The following is a 12,375-nucleotide window of genomic DNA, read 5'->3' on the forward strand; positions in this document are numbered from 1 at the left end:
GTTGAATGTTGTTTGAAAGCACCATCAAAGGTAGATTAAAGTCAGGAGTATTGTGGGAGGAAATGGATAACCAGCACAGCAGGAGCAGTTACTCCAGGGGCTTTCTGCTGCTTATATGTGCACAGCTGGGGCCTCTAGGGATGGGGGTTATTTTGGAAGAGATGAAAGGTCGTGTCAAGTTGATTTAGTGCCTACAAATGCTGGTGGTATGTTGTTTAGTCCCTAATCTGTCAGGTGGAGAACAAGAAGCTTGTACTGTTTGTTCAACTGAAAAATGTGGGTTCCCCACCACAACCACCAATTAAGAGCATTTCTAAGAATAGAAATTGAGCCTGATGTGCATGTTTAAAAAAACTTATCTGCACAACGAGGCTCAGGCTTCTCTGATTATAATATTTACTCAGAATGTCCTGAAACTTAAATCAGTTCTAGATCTCTGGTAAAAGATAATTTTTTATGCATTTAATTTCCATTTTGTGGCACAAAACTGAGTTATTTAGTGCATTACACACTACTGGGACAAGACACACAGTACAAAGAGCACCAGATACAGTAGTTCCTTGCAGTCTTGTAAAGTTCTATACAAAAAGGTACAAATACTAGAGGTATTAAATTTGGAAAACTAAATGCAAAGTTTTTTGGTTTTAAGTTTGCAGTGTGAAGTAGCCCATGCTCTATATAACATGGGAGGAAAAACCAGTCTGTTTTCAAAATGGAAAGTCTGCAGGGAAAGAGAGAATTAGCAACTGATGAAAGCAAATGAGTAATAAACCAGGCAATAATACAAAATCTGAACATACATAAAAAGCTTAATCACAATCTATATATAGATTTTACATCTCAGGAACATAATGTAACATTTTGCTTCTCAAGGGCATCTCTGACTCTTATAATACCCTAGATTTGTGCTAGAAATCCAGATTCTCTAACAGTTTATTCCTTGCAATAAAGCAAGTTACCCCATTTGAAATATTACCACAATTCTCATTTAAAAGATACAAAACTCTCAGATGAAAGGGAGTAGGCATTTTCACTGGTGCCACAAAGGTGACTGTCACAGGCAGGAGGAGCACAGGCTCCTGCAATGTTCTTCAGTAAACTGCACATCCATCCTGAGCAGATTCCTGACCAACTCTGGAGAAAGTGGTCAGTTAGTCCTCTCATCCTTCAGTCCTGACCCAGTGGTGTGTGGCAGTGCAGATGCCCTGCTCTCACACAGCAGTGAGTGAGGAAGTCTGGCAAAAGTACTGACTGTGCAAAAAGTCTCTTCTCCCCTGTGAAGCTTTGGAGAGATTGCATCTTTTGTTCAAAGTGTAATGTAAACATTTTCCTGTAGCTTTTATTTAATGAGAGATAAGTTTTTGCAGCACTTACTGCACTGAGCCCTAGAATAGACATTACTTCATAAAATGGCAGGAAAGATGTGCCCTGTTCTTCCTTACCTAGATATTTTGGGGGCAGCTAAGACAGCAATGTTTCTTAAATCATTATTCTGCTCAGTAAAAAATTCTGTTAGTCATAAGCAAATATTAAAACTGCTGTACAGTACTGTCCAATGCTCAAACATAATAAATCCAAGCAGGAGTAATGCAAAAAAAGGGCTACATCCCCTCGCGTGGCCAGGAGAACAGGACTTGCAAAAAGAAAACTAAAAGGAAGCTTGAGAGGTATAAACCTGTGAAAATACATATGTAAGGCCATATGGTTGCTGTCTATAAATACACTAAGAGGAAAATGAAATTTTTAAGCTAAAGAACAGTGTTGGCAAAAGAAAAAAAAATACTGGTATAAAGCAGCCATTAATAAAATTGTGCTAAAAGTTGTGCAAGCCTTGGAGAGCAGCACAGCTCTGGAATGGTCTTCAGGAGGAGGGGGGAGCAAAAATGTGACTACTTTTAACATGGGGTCAGTTAAGTTTATGAAAGGAATTCCTGTGCACTGTGTAAAGTAATTGCCATGATAATAAGAACATCTTAAATTTCAGTACTTTATTTATTTAGTGTCTTTGATCAAAAGCACTTATATAAAAATGCAATAATGAAAATTCCTTTCAACCAGTACAATAAAAGTTGGAATTCCTTGGGTATTTCATTTTCTTTAGTGAAATGCAATTTGAACATGTTCCAGTCAATATTTGCAGAAATGATGGAACATCAGCCCTACAAATAATAATAAATCTAGAACATAAGATAAGCTATAGGTTATTGAAATGATGTGTTGCAAAGTTAAATCCAACCTTTGCAATGTTTAACAAGCAACAGCTGAGGGAATTTGTGGCTCTTTGGCAAGTCTACAGGTCTCACCAAATAACTGCTCTCAAAGTCTCTGGTTTTCAGCTCTGTAAATCTACTGTTTATGAAACTCAGGTAAAACCACTGCTTGGAGCTGAGGTCTCCAAAGGCCCCACCCAACAGAGTTTGCAGTGTCCTTTGCATCAGTGAGAGAATTTGCAACCCTTGCAGCATGTAACCCGACTGGAGGGTATGTGCTGCCCATGCCCACCTCTTCCTCCCCTTGTTTCTTTCTTCGTGTTTCAGTTCAAGGGGTGACCTCGCGCTGCTCCGTGTGCCAGGTGGCTGGGTGTGGGTGTGTCATAGCTCACACATGCGCAGTATGAATCAGGGACAGCAATGCTGAATTTATGCCTGGGAGTCTGCATAAATGGAATTGAACCGGCCCTATGCAGAAGTGTAAACCTTAGCAAAATGTTTCAAGTTTGGTCACCAAATTCAGGTTATCTAGGTCTAACTTCAGGACCACGTGTATGACACTTTCAGTCTCAGGGATAGCAAGCAATGGCTTGCCAACTGACTTATAACTTGTGCAGGCTGTGTTGAAAATTGGTAAGGTTGGAAATGACCTTTTCCCCTCACACTTCATGGCCTAAATCAGCTACTGATGTGAGGGGAGGGTGTCCAACAGAAATGGTGGTGGGGGGGAGAGTAAGTTATTTCACACTGTGTATTCTGTCACAGATCACTGGGCAAACAGAAATGTGATCCTCAGCTTTCTGTTTTTTAAGTGGAGCTGATAGGGCATCAAAGGATCCAGACCAAGCTGCAACCTCTAATAGCCTTAATGAGGCAATTACCTATTCATACCATATTTGCCTTATTTTGTTGGTTGAGCCACCCTTTGTCATGGTTTAAAAACACAGTCTTCCAAAAAGACAATTTCAGCTTTAGTATTTTTTCTTCTAACTAGATTGAATTTAATTTCTGCACCTCTCTAGTCTTCACAAGTAAAACTAACAAAAAAATTAATTGGAACATTATATGTAATGAATGGTATGGAAAAGCAGTAGGATCTGAAGAGAAATGCTGTTCTGCCCACTGAGTGCCAGTAGTTTGTTTTCTAGCACAGATGTAAAAAGAGGGCAGCAGTGGCTTCTGCCTGTTGACTACAAGTGTTTGATCTCCGTACAATTGCGTAAGGGAGGAGACTGAGCACTCAAAAACCAGCTCTATGCAGATTCATTATTACTCTTGAAACCGCATATGATCTGTTCTCTTGTGTTTTGTTTTGTTTTTTTAAACAAGTACATGCCAGCCCTTGAAAGGATTAAAATTGACTACATCACAGAAGTGGGTAGGAGGATCTACCCACAGATAGTGCAGTATTAAGCTCTTTATCTGTTCCCTTCTTAGGCCCTTATACTCTCCCTTAGCTGTAAATTGAGAGTTTCTTTCTGAGTGAAAATGGTTTTTTGCTTAGAGATTCCTTGGCAGAAATTTTAATGGAATTGTCTGTCATCAACACCTGCTTTCAAGCTTTATCGATAAAATTAGATTTTATATCTCAGCATCACATATGGCATCTTTATAATTAGTCTTTTTGCAGTATATGAATGTCAGTTCCTAAAATGCTGCCTGTACTGTTCATGTGGGAATATTTCACTTCATTAATCAAATCCAAGTTTTTCATTGGTGCTTCTAATTGTTTAAAGCCCACATCTTCATGTGTCTAATCTCAAAACCTTTTTGATGCACTGATACAACACATTTGCAGCTGCACTGGGACCAAGCTGTGAGCAGATCCCTTCTGGAAATGGGATTCTGGAGCTCTAGATGCGCCTCCATTCCTAGACTCACTTGTGGAAATGTAGTCTTTGAATATGTAGCTATCTGAAAATGAGGGGTGGCCTTTTTTAGAGGGCTCAGTATTGATCTAATCTTGGAAACAGAGGAAGGTCTATGCCCAGAAGATTCTGAAAAATATTATTATACATAACATTTTAGAACAAGAACACACAGATTTTAACACACATACTCAAGAATAAGCAAACTCAGAGGTGTTTTCAGGCAAGTGATGATCAGAATTACTGGTCAGTGCTATAGGTAGAAGTGTTCCCGTGTCAGTGACTCACAGGTGGCTGTTTCAAACTGTTGTAAAATGCATGGGAAGTCTTATACTAGTACAGACACCAGTATAGGTGATAGGTGATTTTTTCATTACTCATGTCACAGCTGAGAATTTTTATTCCACTTGGGTACATTCATTTCTCTGCTCATATGAGAAAATGCACAAAGCAACAGATCATCACTATACCACTAGTAGTAATGGCATGAAAGTGGTAACATTTGTATGGAAAAGTCAGCATTTAGTACCCTTATGCAACAGGATGAAAATGTGCAAACTGTTAACTTGTAATAGAAATGTCTTTAGTTTCTCAAGTGCAAAGTGCAGTGTCAGCAACACTATCTTCTAGGAAAAAAAAAAGACAAATAGGAAAACATTTATAAACACAGCTCTTGATAACTCTCATGCAAATTGCTGTCAGACTTGTACACTAATGCAGTGAATCATTCAGGCTCAGCTCACTGGGGGTACTCCTGCTCATATTGGTCAGACTGGCCATAAGGGATTTAACTTTATAAGCATAGTAGTCCCTTAAGTTGACAGATGGAACTTCTTTCATGCCATCACCAAAATCACAGCTTCTCATGGCACTCTCTAACTGCTTCTGACGCCTATAGAAGTGGGAGAATTTATTAAAGATCAGTGTAATGGGAAGCACTACCACTAGGATACCAGCTAGGATGCATGCAGATGCCGTCAGCTTTCCAGCAGTGCTCCCTGGCACCACGTCCCCGTAGCCAACTGTGGTCATGCTAACAGTAGCCCACCACCAACAAGCAGGGATGGTGGCTAACCCCTCATTGTCTTCTTTCTCAATGGTGTAAGCCACTACTGAGAAAATGGAGATGCCAACAGAGAGGTAGAGTAAAAGAAGCCCCACCTCTCTGTAGCTGTACTTCAGAGTGGCTCCAAGAGACCTGAGACCTGTGGAGTGTCTAGCAAGCTTTAATATGCGGAAAATCCTCATGAGTCTCAGGACTTGTGCAACTCTGCCTAAATTTGCTAAAGTTGGACTACTTTCCACCACCAAGTTGACAATTAATGTAATATAAAATGGAAGGATAGACATTAGGTCAATCAAATTCAGGGCATGCTTGAAAAATTTTAAAAAGTCAGGAGCTACTGCAAATCTTGCCACCAGTTCAAAAGTGAACCATGCAATACCAAAATGTTCCACGATTTCAAAGCGAGGGTCTTCCTCGGTGTTCCCGTTGCTGTCAACAATCTGGAAGTCTGGGAGGCTGTTCAGGCACATGGTCACAATGGAGCCCAACACCACCACTATGGAAAGGACACTGAAGATACGGCTTAAAACCGAGTACCCAGGATTATCCAAAGCAAGCCAGAGCTGCCTCCTGATGTTTCCAAAGGGCTGTTTGTCAAATTTAGAGGCATCATTGTAGAATGCCAAAATCTCATCAAAAGAAGATGTCGTACTTTCCTGGTCACTTTGTTCCTCCCATTTCTCTTGGTCTGGCTCCATTTTCCTCCCATGGTAGCTATAACTGCAGCAGGAGTCTATAAAGAATTCATTGATTCCCCAGTATTCAATCTCCTGGCTGAAAGAAAAGACACAGAGTTCACCCATCACATGGAGCTTGCCAGTGTTATAAAAATGTAGCACATAAGGAAAGAGCTCGGGATTCCTGTCAAAATAAAATTCATTCTTGGTGTCATCATAGTCATCACAAAGCTCCAGTATTGACTCCTTTGAATGGCAGCTCAACAATTTGCCCAGCCTGGTCTCAGGGAACCTTAATAATGTGTTGGATCTCATCTTTTTCTTAAAGCCTCCAACGTTGATGCTGATCTCATTGTCTTCAAAATTCGCTTCAGATAATGTCCTCAGACTCTGCCCTGTCATAGTGAGCTCCTTCCAAAGGTGGGTAGGGAATGAAAACCTAGGATACAATTACACAGAAAGTTGGCAAAATGAACAAATCTACAGCATGTTCACCTATTGATGTTTCATTTTCTTTCTTTTCTTTTTCTCTTCTTTCTTTTCTCTCTCTCTCTCTCTCTCCTTCTCTCCTTTCCTTCTCCCCCCTTTTCTCTCTGTTCACTCACTTTCCCTCCCTTTTTCTCCCTCTGCCCCTGTTTCTCCCCTTTTCCCTCTTTTCTTTTCTCCCACACCCCATGAAGACCTGGAGGGAGGCTCCTTTGTTCCCGCGGCAGGCTCCTGTCCCTCCCCTCGCCCTTCACCTGGGCTGCGGCTGTTGCTCCCACCAAGCCCCCGTTACTCACGGCCTTTGTGCCACCGGGGCCGCGCGGACCTTTCATTCCCTCCCGGCCCCGCCACACGAGGAGCCCCCGCCGCAGCCCGGGGTCCCGTCCCACGCCGCGCCTCAGGGGCCGGAGCTCCGCTCCTGCCCGCGGGGAGCCCGCCCCGCCCGGCCCGGCCCCGCGGCTCTGCGCGCCCGCCCTACCTGCTGCCTCAGCGGCCGCGGCGCCCCGCCGGCGCGCCCTGCTGCCCCCGGCCCCCGCCCGCCATCGCCGCCGCCCGCGGGGGCCGCCAGGGCTCGCCTCGCTGCCGGGGCTGCCGGTGCCGGGGGAAGCCGGTGCCGGTGGGGTGCTGCTGCCGGGGAATGCCGGAGCCGGGGGATGCCGGTGCCGGGGGATGCCGGTGCCGGAGAGGTGCTGCTGCCGGGGGATGCCGGAGCGGGGGAATGCCGGTGCCGGGCAGGGCAGGGCAGGGCAGGGCAGGACGGCCCCGCCGGCCGCGCGGTGCTGAAGGGACAGCGGCCGCCCCGCTCAGCGGCGGGAGGCGGCGGCACGCCCGCTCGTCATGGCGACGACCCCCGCGGCTGCCGCCCGCCCCCGCCGCTCCCACCTACCCCCGGCCCGACCCCGCCGGCAGCGATCGGGCCGGGTGGGTGGCCACCAGGGCTGCGGAGGGGCGGCCCGGCGGAGCCGGTGTGCCGGAGGTGCCTCCGCTCGCTTTTGCCCCCGCGCACCGGCGGCAGCGGCGCCGCAAACTCGGGTTTCCTCCCCGCCGCGATCCTGCTTCACGCCGGCTCCGAGCGGCACAACCTCCCGAGGGGAGACGGGGGACGCCCACCCACGGCCGCAGTGGCTCCGAGCACCCGCGGACCTTCTGCCGAGGGGCGTCGCCCGCCCCTGCCCCTCTCCCCCTCACCCTGCCGGGAAGGGCCCGGGGGAGCGGGCGCCGCTATCCCGCCCGCCCATGGCACCGGCGGGTCCTCGCTGTGGCGCCTGAGCAGGGTCCCTGCCGAGACTGACAACAGGAAAGACGGGGACACCAAAAGTCAGAGCAATTCGGTGTGAGGGGAGCGGAGCTGCGTGTTGCAGCCGCTCGCCACCCCCTCAGTCGCCTGCTGGGAGCCCCCGACCCCCGCACACAGCCCTTCAGCCATTTCGGGGGGGGAAGTCGTGAGCGGCGGCAACTCGAGCGGCGGGGGTGGGAGGGCTGACCTTGCGCTGCTGCTGCTCTTGGTGGGTGCACTTTTCGTGCTCGCACATGCAGTAGTGTCCAGCTACATAGTCAGCGATGGCAGTGTCCCTGCCCACGCTGCAGGCGACTAGGGAAGAAATCTCCCCTCTGTTGCTGATCCCGGGGTGAGGCCGAGTTTCTCGGGGGGAAGCCTGATCGTGGCAATCCCTGCGCACCTGACCCCGCCCTGAGCAGGGCCGGCTGAGCAGAGCACAGATGCTCCGAGACAGGTGCTTTGTGCCGGGATAATCCACATCGTCTCCTGCCAGCTGCCTTGTGACCCCACGCATCTGAAGTCCGGCTCCCAGAGATGCACTGCTGTCAGTGCTTTGTAGGGCGAGGGTGTGCAGGGGGATGAAGACTCCTCTCTTGCTTCCCCCCAGCCCTGTCAGAGCCCTGAGCACTCCAGCCCTATGCATCACCTTCAGCTTGTTCCTCAAAGCCTCGGTGAGGAAGAGAGGTTATAACGTCCAAGCCCAGCCACAGGTAAACCTCATTTACAAGGAACCCCCAGTATTAATGGTCAGCCCTTTAAGAGCCTAGGAAACTGAGTACAGACATGAAATGGGGCAAATAAGTCCTGGTGTAGGCCACTGGCAGGTCTCCAAAAGCCTGCTCAGCTTTCCTACCTGGGGTGTCGTGGGCACCCCACCATATCCCACCAAGGCTGGTGCATTGTGTGGCCACATTCCACACCTCCTGGGATACTCCCAAGGCGGTGTGCGGGGACCCACAGCGTCCTCAGCCCCCCGGAGATGCTTCCGACGATCCGTGCTTCAGGGATGCTACAGATGGTCTCTCTGCTCTCCTTTTCTCGGGTGGTGTGTGTTTTTGCTTTGCTCTGCTGCTGGTGAGTGGCTCCTGCCTCCCTTTCCTACAGATGCCCTGGGTCAGGGCTCTGTGTCCCAGCATGCGTCACTGCGTGTCTGGTGACATCCCAGGGGACGCTGAATCCACACGGAATTACGGACACCAGGCTGCTCTCCTGGCCAGGGAAAGTGCTGCGCCTCTCAGCCCGGTCCCTCCAGCTCTTCCCCTGCTGGGGAGTGGCACGGAGGAGACAGAGACTGCACGTAGCAGGGAGGAGGCTTTGCAAATGTAGTGGCACCTGTCCTTTTGCCTGTGCCAGCGGTGTTTCATGTCCAGAGAGACAGCTCTCCTGCATCCCAGTGGCACTGTAGCTGTTGTGGTCGTTCGTGAGAGCCGCCTCCTCTCAGAGCTCTGCTGGCGAGCTACTCATTGGGGAGCTCTAATTATACTGGCTTTTAATGCCTGGGGCAAGGGGTAGCAGGACACAGGACTGAGAAACCACCACGTCAAAATTTTTGAGTTGGATGCCCCACCATGTTCCCCAGGGCTTGGATAAATCACGAAACTTCTCTATTGTAATTTCCCACTCACTCTTAGGAGAACAAAAATAACTCACATTCCTCAGTAACATTACAAAGAATAGTGAGCTGCTGCTGGAAGTGCATTCAAGCGATGTCCATGCTTTTCCAACAGCTCTGCTATCCTGGGTGGCTGGTGGGGGCTTTAAATATATTGAAACATCCTCAGCAAACTTGTAAAAATATAAATTACTTTTGTCTCTTATACTTAAATTAAAGATTTTTTCCCTAATGCTGCTTTAGAATAAACTAAGTGGAGATATATTTGGAGGATTTCCAAGCTTTTATGGATTGTTCTCACTTTCTAAGTCACTTGGCTGAGAAAAAAGGTTATAGGCAGTCTCATTACTCATTTATCAATCTCTGATCTTGGAAAAATTGCTGGTCACTTTTCTAAGTTGCATTTTCTCATTAAAAAACACATAGGGATACAGCTCTCACTGGTCTCATATAACTGCTCCTGTAATTAGGGCTAATAGACTCAGTCCAAGCATTTTGCTAATAAGGCTAAAATGATTCCAGCACCCAAATTAGTAATCCAAAATCCATCTGATTTTTTTTTTCTTTTTTTGCAAAGGTCACACTCTGCTCCATGGACATATAAGAGTTACTGTTACTGACCTAATATTTTTGCCTTTCCCAGCAGTAAATACAGAAAAAATTGCTGTAAAAAACTGGTGTAATCTGAGGCAAAAGATATGTCAAAAGAAATCAGGTATGTCATTTTTGCACAAAATGAGCTTGTGATGTGTCAGATAAGAGCACATTTTGGGATGCACTGGTAATACACCAAATAAATACAAAACAACACTTTGTTTACAGTGTTTTGTGGACATTTCTTGGACTGTAGAGAATGCAAGACCAGTGCTGAGGTGGAGCTGGGCTGGGAGCATAAGGAAATGTGAAAGAATTGCCTGTTGGAGTGGGGAGATGAATGAGTGATTCATATTACCCTAGGGCAATGTTACAAAAACTAAACTAACTTTGGGTTTGGTGGTTATAGTTTCTGACTGAGAGTGTCAAAAAGAGAGACAGGACTTGTTTAATTGGTACACGTGGTACCATGTTATTTAAGGAATATGAGAAGGTGCCAGTGCTGCGTGAAAACACGGCGTGGTACAGGTGCCCTTCAGGGCTGGGGAGACACAGCAACTGCAGTGTTTGACAATACACCCTGCATGGGGTTTGTGCTGACCTGAACTGTGAGGGAATGTGGAAATTATTGCCATCCTCCTGACTGACTCAGTGTAGGAAGCTGCTGCCTGAGGAGCCATGTCCTCAGACAACATCCCCTGCCCGGTCCCTGTTGGCTGCCCTGCCACCACTGCAGTGAGCCAACACTGCTGGGGACATGTGGCACTCTGTCCTGCAGGCACGACACTGCATCTGAGATGCATTGTCACCTTTGGAAGAAATGGAATTGCTCCAAAACTACTAAATCTACAAGTGTTAATGAAATACTCAATAGGGTCTAAAGGAAGTTATGGGACCAAAGTCAGTAGTTTTATTGGCATGGTGGATATGGTGGATTCACTTTGAACTTGAGGACACTACCATCTATTACACTGAAGGTAGAACTTTAGTCTGAACTTCATATTTACTGAAAGGTTTCCCTCTGTCCCCAGGGCCAGATTCAAATGTACATTCTTGTTGACTATTTCCTTTTGTTCCAGACAGATTGGAAAATCCCGGAGTCTTAATGTGTTAGTTTAAGATCAATAGGTAAGACCTGTTTTTCTTTCCAAAGATGGCTGAGACCCTTCTGTGTGGGCATTTCTATTGTCACAACTGTTAACTGTGGCCAGTGAGTAAATACCGGCCACAGTATTTAAAAGAAGTAAAAATAGCTTTGCATATCATGCTCAGTAGATACTAGAAAAGGACTGTTGCAGAGCATCGCCAAGTGTATAAGAATGAAGTTGAAAATGTATTTAAACAAATTCATAAAGACTACATCCATTTCTGGATATTTATCCAAATAATCTGAGTACAGCCTCAATTTGACAGAAATTTGAGAGAGAATATTGCAGAAGAGGGATCCTTCCAAACAAACTTTGTTCTTACCTCCCCCATGTCAGCTAGGTAGCCACCCTCACGGTGCTTGGTTCCTGTCAGTCTGTGGCCAGCCCTTTCTCACTGGAAGTCTAACAAAAGCTGAGATTGTCCCTGCTTTTTTCATCATCCTCAAACCCTCATAACCACTGGCAGAAAAGAAGTGTCATTTGTTTATGAATCTGCTTCCCTGTAAGTGCCCTGACTGACATGCCTGCTTTTCTTAGGAGGCAAAGGCTTTGCACAAGCTCTGTGGCATTTGCAGTATAAAATGGGGGAGGGAGGAGAGTCACTTTACTAAGCTCTAAGTTCACAAGGCAGTGATAGCCATGTCTGAAAACAGACCTTGACTGTGACACAGTGGAACTCAGTGGACCACAGAGAGACCATCTGTCAGCTGAAGAAACTGAACCATGTACTGAACATGAATGAAACATTTCTTTTTGTCTGACAGCACCTCAACAGAGTGGCAAATACTGATATTTTGTGGTGCAGTGACTGCATGAGCATTGGAGTTTTACTGTGATGACTGTGGTATTCTGCCTTTTGTTGTGAGTTGACCTCCTTAGTCACTTCTGTCTGCTCCACCTGATTCTTGAATGAGGGACATGTGGCAATATTTGCTTTTGCAAGCCCAGTGGGGAGCATTGTCTTCCTTAATTAAGGCACTACATCCCAGAATCATGGAATGCAAGGGAAAAAAAAAAGATATTATTAGATAATTGTGGCTTTCTTTTAGATAGGCTGTAGAATTTCAACCTTCTGTCCCCTACTGAAAACTGATGTCTGAGATGGATGAGATGAGCCATACCTACAGACCCCTAGACTCCAGCTGAGCTGCAGCAGTAAGCATTGCCAGTAGCAATGAGCAGTGGGAAAGAAAGGATATTAGAGCTGCATTTTTGGATGTTAAAATGACCAAATGCTGTGCAATGGTCACTTTCACAGTGGCATGTGTTGCAGACAGCAATGGGCATGGCCTTTTAAATATTTGTCTGAATGGAGGTGGGGAGAAAGAGGATCTTGCTTGGATGCAGGTTATGGCTATTAGTTCTCAAATGTGACTAAAACGCCTAGTTCTGCTATGCCAGTCAGCTGACATGGAGCACTGGAAGGTTATTTCGC

The 12,375-nt window shown here is 46.5% G+C and overlaps 1 protein-coding gene across 4 annotated transcripts; it reads right to left on the reverse strand.

Annotated features, from left to right (window-relative positions):
• Positions 1-440: 440 nt before the first annotated feature.
• On the reverse strand, positions 441-7,809 carry KCNS2 (potassium voltage-gated channel modifier subfamily S member 2). 4 transcript variants are annotated; one of them, XM_054515068.1, is made up of 2 exons: positions 7,792-7,809; positions 441-6,260 (listed from the first exon to the last, which is right to left on the reverse strand). In XM_054515068.1, exon 2 carries the CDS (start codon positions 6,221-6,223, stop codon positions 4,790-4,792), a length of 1,434 nt encoding a protein of 477 aa, XP_054371043.1. In that variant the 5' UTR covers positions 6,224-6,260; positions 7,792-7,809; the 3' UTR covers positions 441-4,789. The 4 variants fall into 4 exon arrangements, with proteins under 4 accessions (XP_054371043.1, XP_036262160.2, XP_036262161.1 ...); XM_036406267.2 differs by lacking the exon at positions 7,792-7,809 and adding an exon at positions 7,496-7,660; XM_036406268.2 differs by lacking the exon at positions 7,792-7,809 and adding an exon at positions 6,786-7,545.
• Positions 7,810-12,375: the final 4,566 nt, after the last annotated feature.

The sequence above is a fragment of the Molothrus ater genome, chromosome 1, assembly GCF_012460135.2.
Source record: "Molothrus ater isolate BHLD 08-10-18 breed brown headed cowbird chromosome 1, BPBGC_Mater_1.1, whole genome shotgun sequence".
Taxonomy (NCBI): domain Eukaryota; kingdom Metazoa; phylum Chordata; class Aves; order Passeriformes; family Icteridae; genus Molothrus; species Molothrus ater.

Excerpts from the sequence above, each read along its gene's own strand:
- KCNS2 (XM_036406267.2), bottom strand. The coding sequence starts at position 7,545 with ATGGGCGGGCGGGATAGCGGCGCCCGCTCCCCCGGGCCCTTCCCGGCA. Across the intron at positions 6,261-7,495 it reads CCCGGGCCCTTCCCGGCAGG|GTTTTCATTCCCTACCCACC; the intron begins GTGAGGGGGAGA and ends ATTGTATCCTAG.